The following is a 14,493-nucleotide window of genomic DNA, read 5'->3' as shown; positions in this document are numbered from 1 at the left end:
AGTGACTGCAGATTGAAGATTTTCTTTGCGCCCGTGGGATATTCCGAAAATTTGCAGATGTGCCTTCACTTGTATCATACGATGCCATCCTGAAAAGTAGTCATGTAGGATTTCCATGCGATGTTCACGAAAATACAAAGATTCCATCATTCAAGGATCTTATAAAAGCAGCTATCTACAAGTAATACCTTACACATTGGCCCGACGGACATCAATACAGCGAAGCAGGATCAACAATGCCACCACCCACAGTCAGTTCGATCTTGCGATCCTCTCGGGGCTTCCATCGCTTCCATATCATCTGATCCCTAGCCGACATTCGACTTATCGATTCAACAATTTCCAATTTGGCAGAACCAATTCCTGTATCGCCCAAAGAACCATAAAGTAGCTTCCAATGTCCATCTTCAAGAATGCCACAGCTGATCTGAACGTTCCACTCCATGTCGCTATTGTAATCTCCGATGAGAATGGCGCGATCGTGGCGGGTAATCATATGAGTGATTCTCTTCCTGTCTCCAATGCGGTCCTCAACAATGGCGAATTCAAATGCTGAGTATTTGCGTTGGTCGAGGAAGGCGCGAAGAGCATTTGGATGCCAGTTCCAGAGGATGGTGGAGACGGCATGGGTCATGGTGAGATCTTTGGGATCTGTATCTTCGTCGAAATCGCCTGTATCAACTAGAGCGACTGGCGAGCCGTCGATGGAGAGTCTCAAATGAGGAAATGGGTCGCTTCTAAGAAAAGAAACCGGTTTAAACACGGAGCGAGGATCATCATATTCATCGTCTTCGTCGTCTTCGTCGTCTTCATCGCTATAGTCGATCCCGTCGTCGGAGCCATCCTCTTCATTTTCTTCATTGTCTTCACCAGGATTACCGGCGACCCTAGCATGGGTAGAGGTCACAGCTGCATGCTGGATCTGTTTGCAGGATTGTTTGTGCTGCCTCCAGTGTTCCTTTTGACAGCCTCGAGAACAGTACGATGCTTATTTGCATCCGGAACAACGCTGATAGAATTTACCAGGCAGTGCGGCAGACGCACAATTGGCACAAGAGCTGGCTGGTGACTGCTCCATGTTTGTTCAATTGACACTCAATGGTCATACGAGCGTCTGTACAAGGACCAAATTAGTTGAAGCCAGGCATCAGAATTATGCGTATCTTCATAGTCGTACCACAGTCTTGAATTCCTTGCAGGTTAACACCACAAAGAGTCCAGACGTGAAGACGGAAACCTCAGGCAGATTTATAGTGTACCAGCTTCTTAGGCAGCAGGAGACCCTGCAAACGCGTCGGCCAGCGCGCTTTTGGTCCGAGGATCAACCGTAGATTGATTTCCTTCCCTCGGCAGCAGGATGCTTTCTCTGTCTCACGCTCAACTCACTACACATTTTGGTCAGTAGAGGGCTCTTATGTAATACCGAGCTGGTCTCAAAATCGGGCGAATGCCGAGAGACGGTTGCAAAGAATGTTCGCGGCGTCGCATCAAATGCGACAAAGGCGCACCCGAATGTGCGAAATGCCTAAAGAAAGGCATACAATGTACAGGCGTTGGTCGTCAAATCAGGTTTGTTGAAGGTGCAATCTCGAAGGGAAAGCGCAAAGGGCATCCGATCTCCGCTGTCAGAAATATTGCGACAAATTTGAGCCGGCACATACACGACGCCACCGTGTCCACACCGAAACTAGAGACACTTTCAGGACCACTTCACCAAGACACCGATGTGAGATCGCCAATCGAAAATGTTGGGGGTTCTGAAGTTCTCGATGCCGAAAATGATGTAGAAGAAATCGAAACGGTCGTTCACCAGAGACTGAATTATGCACTGACCTGCACATCATCGGACTGTACTACCACATCGTTCCATCTCGACCCAGGAGCTGATCTGATTTTGGAGCTGCTGAAGCCTGGTATTCAGATGCTATTCGACCACTGTAGGCCACTCTGATTGCTTCTCGCTTGCTTGTTGGGTGTCTAACAGCAAACAGTTTCCTCGAGCATTGCATCAATCATGGTCGTCTTTGACGATGATTTCAACGGCTATCGCAACTTCTTACTTCCACTGGCCTATCAAGACGATCTCGTACAGCGAGCTGTGTCTGTCGTGGCTGCCTTCCACTTGTCAGCGAAGAAACCTGATCTTCTGCCCCTTGCAGAAACCGGACGTTCTGAGATTATAAAGAGGCTACGTGCGGATGCTTTTGCTGGAGAAAGCAACGAGGTTTTTAGCATGTCTACTTGGGCTACCATCATTCTGTTATTGGTGGGAGAGACCGTCACCGGATCTCAAGACTTTATTCACCTATACCGCATGCTCACCAATCTCTTAAGTCATACTGACCTCACAGGAGCAGAGCCATCGCCTGAACAAGGATTCTTGCTCCAGCAATCACGCATGTAAGTGGATACACTTTTATCTGTGGCACTTGGCCGACTGTCTTCATAGGTTCCAGTTATTCACGCCACCTTTACTTGACCTTACTCAAGGCCGCCAAACATTCGAGAAAGACCTGAACTTTTACTTCGATTTCATATTTTCCCAAACATATTCAGACAACCCGAGTATTGCTCGAAGCACGACCATCTTTCGGGAATCCATCAGGCGAGCGCGGAACATCTACTTGCGACAGGCTCTGGGCAATTATCAGCCCAGGCAGCTGTATGAGGACATTGAACAATTACGGCTCCTGGTATCTCCTATCCACTCTGACAGCCCTTGCATGCATACATTACCTTGGGTCTACTTCATCGCTGCTGCATCCAGCATTGATCAAGGTCATAGGCATTTCTTTGCGGACAGGCTTAGAGAAGTTCATGGGAAAACACGGATGAACAATATCATCGTGGCCCTGGAGCGACTGGAACAAATTTGGCTGTTACAACCAAACGGCGAATGGGCACGAAATCCCAGTCTGGTGAACCCGGTTTTGATCATATGACTCGTTTCTTCATACTTTTATCACTCGACAACATGGCCGGATTGGGTTATATGTTTTATCACAGATCTGTCTAGAGATGTGCAAATCGAGTTCTGTCAATGTCTCTCTTGACTGCCAGAGCCGCTCGAGTGCCCTCCTCAATGGCGCCGTCAATAAAACTTCTCCAGCCTACCGCCCAATCCGAATTGGCAAAGTACATGTTGCCTTGTGGAGCTCGGAGGTCCTCAAGATGCTCAGTCACAAGGCCTGGAGGAGAGAAGAACCAAGCGCCCTTTGCAAACTCGTCATCTGCCCAGTTGTGGAATACCTGAAGTTCGTCAGCAGTTTGGTCACATTCATCAGCCTGGTAGAGACTCACCACTCGTTCGATATCCATGGGAGTCAACGTTTGAAGTGCCTGCATGGTCTTGTTGATGTCCTTTTCTGGCTGGATGTTGTTATGCGAACCGCCGAAAGCAACGATATGAGTGTTGCCACTAGGGGTCGTGCCGTCACCAATAGCATACATCAAGCTATTGTTCGGGTATGTGATACCACTCCATGACCTCAAGTCGCGGTCGCGAACCTCGGCATGTATTTTGACACATTTGTTCACATGCTCGCGATTTGAAGCATCCAATTTCCCTGGAATCAATGCTGGGCTGAAAGCAACGTCCTTCAAGATGTTCATGGGGATTGCCGAGATCAGTCTGGCAGCCTTGTATATTTTCCCATCTCTTGCAGTCACCTGGACGTCACTTCCATTGTCTTTGATTGTAGCGACTGGTGTGTTGAAAGCATACGACAATCTTCCTGTCGCACAAGCTTCCTTGAAGAAGTTGATGGCGAAGCTCGATTGGCCACCCTTGAACTTGTACTTGATGAGATACTCAATGCAGTACTCATAGCTGTAGTTGCACAGGGCCCACCAGTGCAGATACTCGTAGAAGCTGGTCTTTTCCGGAGTGCTGCAGCTGCATAGCAGCACAAATCCAAGCAGGACAGTGTGTTCGTCTGGTGATAGGTCGTCCTTGATCTGTTCCATGCGGTCGGCGACAGACATCTTATCGTACTTCGCGGCTTCTGGACTGTAGCTTTCGCTGTGCGGGAATGGCATAACAGTCCTTCCGTGCTGACCGTCGACATTGGCAAATTTGTTCAAAGCGGATTCCATCAATCTATCCTTCAAATTCTCAGCATTGTCTCAAGTGCTGAGTTCCATGCGACTTACCTCGTCCTCGTGGCTCATGTTACGACTGCCGCTGGCGGAGTTGAGTGAAAAGTGATTGACACCTCTGCTATAGTCGTGAGAGATCTCCAGCTCATTGCGCATATCATATCTGGAGATTTCTCTCCATACATGAGGTTGGCCCCAACTGACCCAGGTACCACCCAACTCGAAAGGGTATCCCTCGATGTTGGATGACCACGAACGCCCACCAATCCTGTCGCGAGCTTCGAGTAATAGCACTTTGAGACCTAAACATCTCAATCAGCCGGGATCTGAACCAACAATGCGTGGGGCGTACCTGACAATGCAGCATCTCTGGCTGCTGTAAGACCACAGTAACCGGCACCGACAACAATAACATCGTAGATTGCCTGCTCGTCCTTGATGTTCGTCGGTGGTTGAATGACACCAATGCTAGGTACGCCTTTAACGAGTCCGGAAGACTCTGTCCACTGGTAACCGTCTCTTGAAGTCATTGCGGATGTGTGAAAAGTGTCTCGCGATTCGTATTCGGAGCGCGTCACTGGGAGCCGCTGGGTATTTATTGTTTCAAGCTATTTCCTGTCTCTTCTAACACATCCACATTTCTAATTCCATGACCAATGGTTATGGTCATTCCCACCTATCGTTTCTGGTTTCATGACTATCCGCGTGAGCACACGCCGGGTTCGCAAGCTTTCTCACTTTCCTTGCCCCATTCGGCTTAGTTCTCTCTTATATTTCCTCATTGGGATTTCTCACTTTCGTTGCCTAATTGGGAACGCTGCCCCATACTACCCTGAGCGCTCAACTACAGCCAAACATGATCTCTCAGTCAGACATAAAGTCATATCTTGGTCACAGATAGGCAATCTGATAGCCGTATCAGTGAATTGATCGAATTGACTAAAAGATGAGAGATACGATCGAAACCAGAACAGCCAGCCATCGTATAGTGCAATTGCTCCCATTTGAGCGGGGTAAAGTTACTCTGGGCCTCATGGTATCAATTCAGTTGTGTATCTAGCGGAACCATTCCTTCCTGTTGTACGTCAACCTTTATCTCCAGCTTCCCGAGTGTTCAAACATAAGTACCCCTAGGATCCTTCTACGGGAGACTTGATCATCGACTTGACCTGTCTGACCTACTCAATATGCTATCAACCGATAGGAAGAGCACGTCTTCCAGAAGTGTGTCTTAACTTGTCACCATCCCACTATCAATCTGCTCATTGCTTACGCACCGTACGCAGCTCGAGCCGACTCCACCACCGTCAAGTATACTGCACACGATCCTGAAAGGCTCTCTGTGTCAGTAGGAGATGTCAGTGACTTGGGCCTACGGCCAGTCCGTCGCCATTTCAGCAAACTGAACATCGTCGCCCTGAGTTTCAACATATGCAATTCATGGGTAGCTATAGCTGCATCGCTCGCCATCGCCGTCAGCGCAGGAGGAACGGCGACGCTCATCTACGGCATACCCCTGGCAACTATTGCTTATGCAGCTACTGGAGCGTCACTTGCGGAGATGGCTTCTTGCTATCCTACTGCTGGTGGCCAGTAAGTCGTTTTCAAACTTCGTCGCTTTTATGATCTAAACATCCTCAGGTACCACTTTGCTTCTATACTCGCACCTAAACGACTCGCTCGTGGACTCTCTTATACATGTGGTTCGATTGCCATGTTCTCCTGGATAGCCCTGGGTGCTGCTGCAACTATCCTCGCTACGCAGATGCTTCTAGCGCTAGTAGTATACTACCAAGCTAGCTATGTACCTCAAGCCTGGCATTACTTTGTTGTATATCAAGCCATCAATGTGGTCTTTCTTATCTACAACCTGTTTGCTCTCGTCAAAACACCCTGGGTACATAACGTGGGATGTAAGTGTACGGTCCTTCTCTCAAGTTGATCCGAACTGATTATAGACCAGTACTCCTCACGCTCGCCTCCTTCGTCGTCATCACCATCACCTGCCTTGTCCGCTCCGAGAAGCAAGATGCAACGTATGTCTGGGCTACCATGGAGAGTAACACAGGTTATCCTGCTGGAGTGACGTTCCTCACCGGCTTCGCAACGCCCTGCTTCATGTTTGCCGGCCTTGACGCATCCCTCCACCTAGCAGAAGAATGCACAGAACCCGAGAAGACGGTCCCGAAAGCTCTTTGCACAACCATAGCCATTGGATTCGTCACTGGATTCATCTTTGCTGTCGCTATGTGCTATGGTATCAGAGATCTCGACTCTTTGATCTCTACGACGTAAGTTCTTGTCTTTGAGTTTGATGGCCGGAAAGGTGCTGATCTGTTTTCTGCAGTATGCCCATTTATGAACTCTGGCGACAAGAAGCTGGCAGTGCTGCTGCAACAGCCTTCTTAGCTGCTCTTCTCGTCATCAACCTTTTCGTTATCAACGCCGTGCAACAAACCTCCTCCCACCTCATCTGGGCGTTTGGGCGCGACAATGGTCTCGTATTCTCAAAACACCTCGCAAAAATGCATGATGGACTCGGAGTCCCCGTGTGGTCTCTCCTCGCTAACGCCGCCGTGATTTTCATCGCCGGTTGCATTTATCTCGCCTCCACTGCTGCGTTCAATGCGCTGATCAACACGACTATCATTTTGGCGATGATCTCCTTCGCTATACCTTGCTTACTGCTCATGTGCAGAGGTAGAAGCGAAAAGTTCCTGTTCAAAGATCGATGGTTCAAGCTGCCTAGTTGGTTGGGTTGGGTGTGCAATGCCACTGTAGTGGTATTCGCTATCATTGAGCTTGTGTTCTTTGATCTGCCCACTTCGCTTCCGACCACAGGGTCCAGTATGAGTGAGTCTTCTTGTTTTTGCTTCTCCCTAGAGTTCACTGATACTGATTGGACACAGATTACACGAGTGCTGTACTGGCTACGATGGCGGTGTTTAGCGCTATTAACTGGATTTGTTATGCAAGGAAACATTACAAGGGTCCACGAATTGATCTGGCCACATGAGGTAGGGAGTGCGATGATTTTTTGGCAATTTTGTGTTATACTGTAGCTACATTCTGTCCAGTGCTCTTTATCCTCAATGAAGATGCCGAGCGTGTGTCTGTATGCTGGCGAACATTTCCAGGACTATCCTTGGTCGAGGAGTCAGGGTGCTACCCTTGACAAGACGTTTTACATGACGAAGACAATATTGCTCGACCACGTTTGACTTCTTGTTAATGTGACTATACAGGCTATGTCAAAGGTTTTCAGAATTCGGACTCAATGCCATGTATAGTCATTTTCTGCTTTTGTTGTTGGATTATAGACGAAAATATGTTTACATCCACTGATGATCAAGACAGCAGCCCCATGCTAATGCGTTACACACTGAATCACAGCATACCCATGTGATCAAGTCACCAACAACTATCAGAGACGCAACAAAGTTTACAATTTCACCGTTTGATATGCTAGCTACATTTGAAGCAGAATGGATAATCAGGAAGAGCATACAAGAGGACGTCAACGAGCACATGTTATTGATAAGCAAGAGCAGGGTGGCACCCAAAGCGTTCCAAACGTGCATAAGTCCCGAAAATAATGCAAACTTGCTCTATAAAACCATCCCAAACAAACAGACAGACGACTACCCACGCAAGATTCTGACATTACAACCATCTCACAATCTCATCTCTTTGGCAAGAATCACACCGAACTGATCATCCCCAGTGCCATATCGACGCCATCCCTCCGCTTTGATCTGCTCCACCACTCTTATCCTCTCGTCTCTAAGCTGGGCAGCAAGAGAATTGTGCTTCCTAATCTCCGGAACTTTGCTCCTGAAGAACGCAAGACCAAATCCAGGATCCTCGAGAACTTGCTGCCTGTGCGACTGAAATTCTTTATGTGCCTCTGTAAAATTACCAATGCCCAGCTCAAGGAGGTCCCTGATGTCGGCGAAGCTATCGCTAGCGCTGCGGACACGATGGAGCGCTGTGCGCAAACGATGGAGTTTACGACTCTCCTCACGATCCTCCTGAGAGCGTTTTCTCCACCGGTAATCTTCTCCGAGGAACCAATTGAGAGGGTTCAAGGTGATGGAAGGGAGGTTGACGACAGGGAAGTTGGGGAAAGGACCAAGAGCTCTGAACCAAGGAAGAGGTACAGGGATGTAGATTGGCTTTTTCTTCCTAAAGTCATTACGGTAGGAGAGATTGATAAGTCTATCAATTTCCTTGAGAAGTCCTTCGCGTGTTGTGAGAGCATCAGCTACAGCTTTGTTTGCGCGCATCAGGTGACTGCGACATTCGATATGTGGTGTGTTGAGTGTCTTGAATGCTTTCTTGGGCGATATGATGGTCACTCCTATCCATCGGATCGCAAAAGTACCCCAGGACTCGGTAGGAGAGCCATAGGACATCTTTCTGGAGAGTATGTTGATGGCGCTTTCATCGTGCCTGACCACACATGTCGCAAACTTGTTGAGATCGTTCTCCAGAGTCCACGCTACATGCAATATGCGATTGAGATGGCGCTTGGTGTATGTCGTGTGTCTGACGATAGAAGTGTCATTTGCCTGCAAAACCTTGAGCTCTGCTTTCGCAATTGCCAAAGTATACTTGAGCTCAAGATCCTTGATCTCGGAAACAGCTTCGATGCCATCTGAGATGCCAAACTTCTTCACAGCCGGCTCAGCTGCCACTGGAACAGTGTGATGATCAGAGCTAGAGCTCGAGGTGAACGGCAAGTAGACAGAACTAGCAGAAGACAGCTTAGATGTCGCAAAGCTTTTGGCTTCGCTCGCAAAGGATTCAAAAACGCTCTGAGTTGTTTCCTCCATGTGATCAATCTCGGTCGTCGGTGGAGGGTCTGTAGACTTGCGTACGGTGATGGTCTGTACATCCTTCTTCTTTGAAGGAAATGTCCAAGACCCCAGAGACTTGGTGCTGGTACTGGCGAATAGGGTTGAGATCACGCTTCCAGTCTTCGTCAAGGTCTTGCTGGTCGTTGAAACCGGCTCCTTTGCGCAACCATCCCATGCTTCGGCTCCTGGGATATAGCAGAGATAATCCTTAAATTTTGCAGGTGCTTCCTTGAGCTTATCTGTGCCGTAGTCGATCGAGTCCTTGCATGTGTGCATCAATTCTTCGATGTTTGCATTCGCGCCTATCTCTTCGACCTTGCTGTAATTCGTATCTACAGCGTTGTGACAGTGGTCTATAACATTGGCGATGGTGAAGTTGGGGTCCCCGGTACAGTTCCATCCATCAGGGTTGCCAAAGATGTTACAGACCACTTTGGGTGCAGCATGAGCCAGCTCTGTCAAGGGTTGAGAAGGTAACTCCAGATTGGATGGAGAAGACAAGCCTATAAGAATGGCGAGGAATACCAACACTAGCCAAATGAATCCAGAGTGTGGTACAAAGCCCTCAAGAGATGTCCAGGAGCTTTTCTTCGACGGGAAGTCAAAGATGCTGACTCGAGTGGAGGAAGGCGTGTCGGGTCTCCTCCTTCTCCAAGTTGGAGATGATCGTAGACGCATGCGCTCTTCCTCGTCGTAGTCGCTCAAGATTTCAACTCGCTTCGGACGCGATGAAGATCTACTGCGGAAGGTTGGAGAGGCCATGGCTTTGGCTCGAGAAAGATTGGGCGGGCTGATGCGGTCCTTGAACTTCTCGGTCGGATGATCGGGATATGCACAGAAGCTGCTCATGTAATATTGTTTACCATCCTGTCTCGGAAGTGACACTGAAGGTTCTGCCTGGTGGGTGACCTTGAACCCCTCTGACAGACGACGGCGTACATGCGAGGTGTCAGTAGCCGTACTGGATGACAAAGTCTTGGTGTTGTTCTTGCGCTGAGGCTTTCCCCATGTCAGTGAAGGGGTGGAAGCAGTCTTTGGTATTGGAGTGTCTTGATCGTAATCAAGGTCTGAAAAATAAGCATTGGTTCGGATACGGTTTAGAGATCTTGCAGGCTGTGATGGCTTACTAGCAGGTCGACTTCGACTTCTGCTGCGAGCTTGTCTGGTTACAGTAGCCATGATCAGATATGCGTGTATAGTTCCTAAGGTGATCGGGATCGAGGACTGGCGAAACTGTCACACAGGGAGTTGGATATTCCAGCTATCATCTTACCTTTGTGCCTCATGCTTTCCGAAAAAAGGGGCGTCCAAAAGACAGCTGCTTGCGGTATCTAGCATATCGCCAAAGTCGTTCTCAATCAGTCGAACCGTTTTCGGACGTGGTCAGTACAAAGCGTTGTTTATCAAGGCCCATGTCTTGCCATACTATGCAGACAAGGACACTGTTGGAGTAGAAAACCAGAAGCATCCGGTCAGCTCATCCTCGTTCATCTAGGAAGAAGGATGCTATAATCTTCTGGATGTTAGTATGGCTTACCGTGAGAAGCCGCGGTACAGGAGCTCAACCGGCGTCATGCGCGTGCATGCATGCGCTCCGGAATGTAAAATGCTCCACCCTCGCGTGAATATGCATTCCTCAGTCATCCCGCTGCAGCATTATCGCCTTGTTCATCTGTCACATCATTCGGGAAGTCGGCCCTTTGACTTGTCGGCCAGAAGTGACTCGAGAGGTGAAGTCCAGCTCGCTGACGAACATGCGGCACAGACTGGAGCCGTAGCTTTTCTTGTTGTACCGTTGCTTCTCCTTCTCCGCAAGGGTCTGCAACATACAACACAGATAAGCGACGGCAAGTACGGCAGAGGCGTGGAAAGCATATCTATCACCCGTGCCTTCCGTGTCCGAGGAGTCTCGAACTGTCTGAAGGTGGTGAGATGGATCCTGGGGGTGGATTTGAGAAGGAAGAGAGAAGTGGATGCTGACGCATGAGAAGCAATACTGTGACGTAGTAGAAATTCTTGTAGGCACGCGTCACCTATTTCTGTCACCATACTGAACAATACGTATGTAATCAATTCTTGCTTGCACATGATGTGGATAGAGATTAGCACCCATAGGCAGACGTTTTGGATGGATGATTTGCAAGCTGACGTTGCCTGGAATACGTTTGCGTATCTGATTGTGTTGATCTTTCGATAAAGAGCTGATTTGCAATCGTGAGGGGCGTTGATCCAGGGTCCCCTTCCTGTTTCCAAGAAATTCGCTTGCACGTGTCAACTGATCTTCGACTCTTCGGCAGGAGTTTACAAAATCTTCATATCCCAACTATCGAACCATTTTTTCCTGGTAATATTGCGCCGCTGCGAGTGCACCCTCGTAGAACAGAGAGATGAACGACGAAGTGATGCGATCTGATGCTGGATCGGATGTGGGTGAATTATATACATGCAAAGTCAAAATTGCTTCAACCACAGGTTGTATAGTGTAATGGTTAGCACATCGGATTCTGATTCCGGTAATCCAAGTTCGATCCCTGGTACGACCTTATCCTTTTGCCCTTCAGTCACAAGCTGTAAAGAACGTTCAATGCGCGCGGCTTGCTCTAAATTTTGCCAAATTTTCATCCTGTGGAGAACAACATGCCCTGCGGAAGCCACAATTTCGCTCGTTGAGAGACACCAAACGCCCACTCCACTGTGCAGAACTGCTTGGCTTTCGGCGACAGAGAATTTCCAATGGTGAAGTGGAGCAAGTATTGTAGTGCGGCCGTATTATACGAGTAGCAAGAGAGGAAGGACTTTGTTCCGATTCAGACTGGCTGAGCAACTACTTCCCTCGATGCCCAGCAATTCAAGACGCATGGGAAAACTCCAGCAAAGTGGGAGAGGAGTCGACGTCGTCACGCACAGCGCTGCAAATGAGAAGGTGGATACAGTACGACGATGTTGCAGATCCTCATGGACTGGATCTCGTTGGACAATGCGTCATGCATGAAGGGAAAAATTGGAGGAGAAAAATAAATTAATCAATTAAATTATGGATTGGTAAGGGCGTCCGCGCTTAAGGTGCTCGGCAATTGACAAGACGTCTCAGGCATGTGCAGCAAGCAACAGAAAAGAGAATCGAAGTCTGTCTTCCCAACTCGTATGCCAAGCATTATTGAGCCGTGAGGGAAGAAATAGAGAACGGCGTTTTCAGCGAAGAAAACCGCCGAAGAAGCTGAAGAGAAAGATGAAGAAGATCCACTACGAAAAGTCTTCCAGACAAATGTAAGAGGAAGACTTCCGTTTCCGGACGAACATTGGCGAGATGGACTCGAACCGTTGGGCGCTGTATGGACACATGTCGCGGCCTTGACTCGGTTCAGACGGGGTGGCGGCGGACGAGCTAGTATGGGAGAAGCCGTTCAGCTGCTAGACCCTGACTCATAGTCCGGGGGCCCACCCAGGTCTATTCACACAGCCGGAATATTGAAGGAGAGGTCCAATGGTTGCTCTGCTGATCTGGCTGATCAGGGATATCGGTGTCAATTGTTCTGTCGGTAGAGGCCGTAGCCATTCTGGTGTGTGAAAGCGAAATTCGTTGATCCGGTTGCCTCAATTTGAGTAGAGAGCGTGCAATCGAGCAACGAAGGAGTGTATGTTGTTATGTCTTGATTCCTCAAACGGCGTTCAGGGAGCGTGTTTCCTTTTGGTGGAGAAAGCTCTCATCAATCCTGAAATGCTGGGCGAGGTAGGTGTGGCAGGAGGACTGTGTGTTGACGAGGCGAACTTGACGCTCTCAATCGATCCTTTGGAGCTGCTGCTGGACGAAGGAGATCTCTGACGGTGTTCGAGGCAATCTTCGAGTGTGACATTGGCCGAAGGAAGAGATGGTGGCGAGTAATCGTCAAGCAATTCGGTGAACTTGGAGGTGACCATGTTTGTTGTGAGATGAGTGGCGAGTCTAGTTGATGATGAGTGGTGTGAGTTCAATGGTGAGATTTGGGTGGTGTATGGAAGGTGGACGATATGATATGGTATAAGGCAAATTGGAACCAGAGAAAGAAACAGAGGGATCAACAAGTGATTTGTACCATTCCATCCGTACCACGAGCCACGCTACAGGGTCCAGCCATCCCTGCAGGCACAACGGTCATGGTGGACCATTGGAAAGCCTAAAAGTTCGGCTCACGTTACCATTAGCTCCAGCAGAGGACGGGCCCACACACACAGGTCGCTTCGCGGAGAGGCGCGCAAGAGCAGATCTGCAAATGATGTCGTGGTCTGCTCTTGGGAGGTTTACGTACCCAGGCACACCGCAAGCATGTCGTCTCATGTCTTTCCTATGCAAGCCTGTGTTTCGAGATATGCGTCATGCGAAGACTGCGCAAGACCCAGTGCCACAGTGGGAGGCATCGGCAAGAAACATCAGCCACGTCCGAATACGCACGAGACGCGCCATACGTTCTCCTGGTCGTACGGTCGTCTATTAGCTCTGCGACTCGAGTACATTTTCTTGTCGATCTTCCAATAGCCACACACCTACTTTTTACGGTTCGATTCCCAATCCAAAAAGTACTCTACTCTCTGCATGCACATCGAGAGAAAACAAAGCATTCGTGAGGCGGGGGAAAGAGTTCCCCTGTTCCATTGCATCAGGCAGGCGCCATTCGCATCGACGGTCACCACTCCGTCACTTCCGGAATCCGTGCAAGACGTGACTTCCATTCTTTACAATTTCTGCTTGGTCATGCGACGTGTACCACCGCAACCGTACCCGCTCAGGGTGAGTAATAGAAAGAGCAACAACGGCATCACGACCCGAACGTGTTCGCATCCGTCACGCCGTGATTCCGAGCGCGCGAGACATTTTACCTTTGCGACAACGGAGAAACAATAGTCAAGTGCTCCGAGTGCGAGGCGAATCTCACGAGGCAGCGACTTTGCGACGAATACTCGGAGACGTGTACATCCTGATTTCTCTGCCACACTCCATTCGCCGTTGGAAGCTACCCCTCGAACGTGCCTGTACCTTTTTTCTCCTTACCGCCTCTTATACCGCGGTACAGAGTCCAGACAGTCTGTCAACATCATCGATGTTGCGGAGAATATTCGCAGCTCTGTAGGCGATAGGCCTGGAGTGTTTTCCACGAGTCGGTTGCTGCGAGGAGCCGGAAGTCTCGTGGTCAGGGCTGTTGACTGTTGACAACCGTGATAGGGATCTCGGGATAAGAATCTACTGATTCACCGTTGCGAACGGTGGCCTCGGTCGCTTACATGTGCCACGCCTTGCAGAAGAGTCGCCTCAGCTTTGCACCATTGTCAATACAAGTCACCAGTCGCAAGCAGAGACTGGAACCAGGTTTTGGCATGTGAGGTTGTAGACAGCTCTGACTCACGATGATCGATGGAGGTCGACTAGGACAACCAAACCCAAAACAAACCGTAGATCCAAGCGTACTCCAACACATGACCAAAACCGTTGCGCGATCAAGTGATTCGCAACCAAAGTATCAATGCTCCTTTTCCTTCCCTCCTTTCCAATCCGGAGAAACAT

General features: G+C 49.1%; 5 protein-coding genes across 5 annotated transcripts; 2 read left to right on the top strand and 3 right to left on the bottom strand.

Annotated features, from left to right (window-relative positions):
- Positions 1-211: 211 nt before the first annotated feature.
- Positions 212-1,078, bottom strand: M436DRAFT_86110 (uncharacterized protein; the record flags this gene model as incomplete). The annotated part of the gene is made up of 2 exons (XM_013567502.1): positions 212-909; positions 1,024-1,078. 2 exons carry the CDS (start codon positions 1,076-1,078, stop codon positions 212-214), a joined length of 753 nt encoding a protein of 250 aa, XP_013422956.1.
- Positions 1,079-1,447: 369 nt separating this feature from the next.
- Positions 1,448-2,942, top strand: M436DRAFT_57641 (uncharacterized protein; the record flags this gene model as incomplete). The annotated part of the gene is made up of 3 exons (XM_013567436.1): positions 1,448-1,937; positions 1,992-2,400; positions 2,450-2,942. 3 exons carry the CDS (start codon positions 1,448-1,450, stop codon positions 2,940-2,942), a joined length of 1,392 nt encoding a protein of 463 aa, XP_013422890.1.
- A 70-nt stretch (positions 2,943-3,012) lies between these two features.
- Positions 3,013-4,628, bottom strand: M436DRAFT_86108 (monoamine oxidase N; the record flags this gene model as incomplete). Its single annotated transcript, XM_013567501.1, has 4 exons — positions 3,013-3,249; positions 3,301-4,104; positions 4,153-4,400; positions 4,451-4,628. The coding sequence occupies 4 exons, from the start codon at positions 4,626-4,628 to the stop codon at positions 3,013-3,015; spliced, it is 1,467 nt and encodes a 488-aa protein (XP_013422955.1).
- Positions 4,629-5,479: 851 nt separating this feature from the next.
- Positions 5,480-7,114, top strand: M436DRAFT_57690 (amino acid transporter; the record flags this gene model as incomplete). Its single annotated transcript, XM_013567444.1, has 5 exons — positions 5,480-5,691; positions 5,740-6,011; positions 6,062-6,389; positions 6,446-6,951; positions 7,008-7,114. Coding segments are annotated over 5 exons (1,425 nt in total), but the record flags the coding sequence as incomplete, so codon positions are not given.
- A 658-nt stretch (positions 7,115-7,772) lies between these two features.
- On the bottom strand, positions 7,773-10,136 carry M436DRAFT_86106 (uncharacterized protein; the record flags this gene model as incomplete). The annotated part of the gene is made up of 1 exon (XM_013567500.1): positions 7,773-10,136. One exon carries the CDS (start codon positions 10,134-10,136, stop codon positions 7,773-7,775), a length of 2,364 nt encoding a protein of 787 aa, XP_013422954.1.
- Between the last annotated feature and the right edge of the window lie 4,357 nt (positions 10,137-14,493).

This window comes from Aureobasidium namibiae (genome assembly GCF_000721765.1).
Source record: "Aureobasidium namibiae CBS 147.97 unplaced genomic scaffold scaffold_25, whole genome shotgun sequence".
Taxonomy (NCBI): Eukaryota; Fungi; Ascomycota; class Dothideomycetes; order Dothideales; family Saccotheciaceae; genus Aureobasidium; species Aureobasidium namibiae.
Note: the sequence above shows the minus strand (reverse complement) of the source record. Positions and strands in the feature narration are given on the sequence as shown.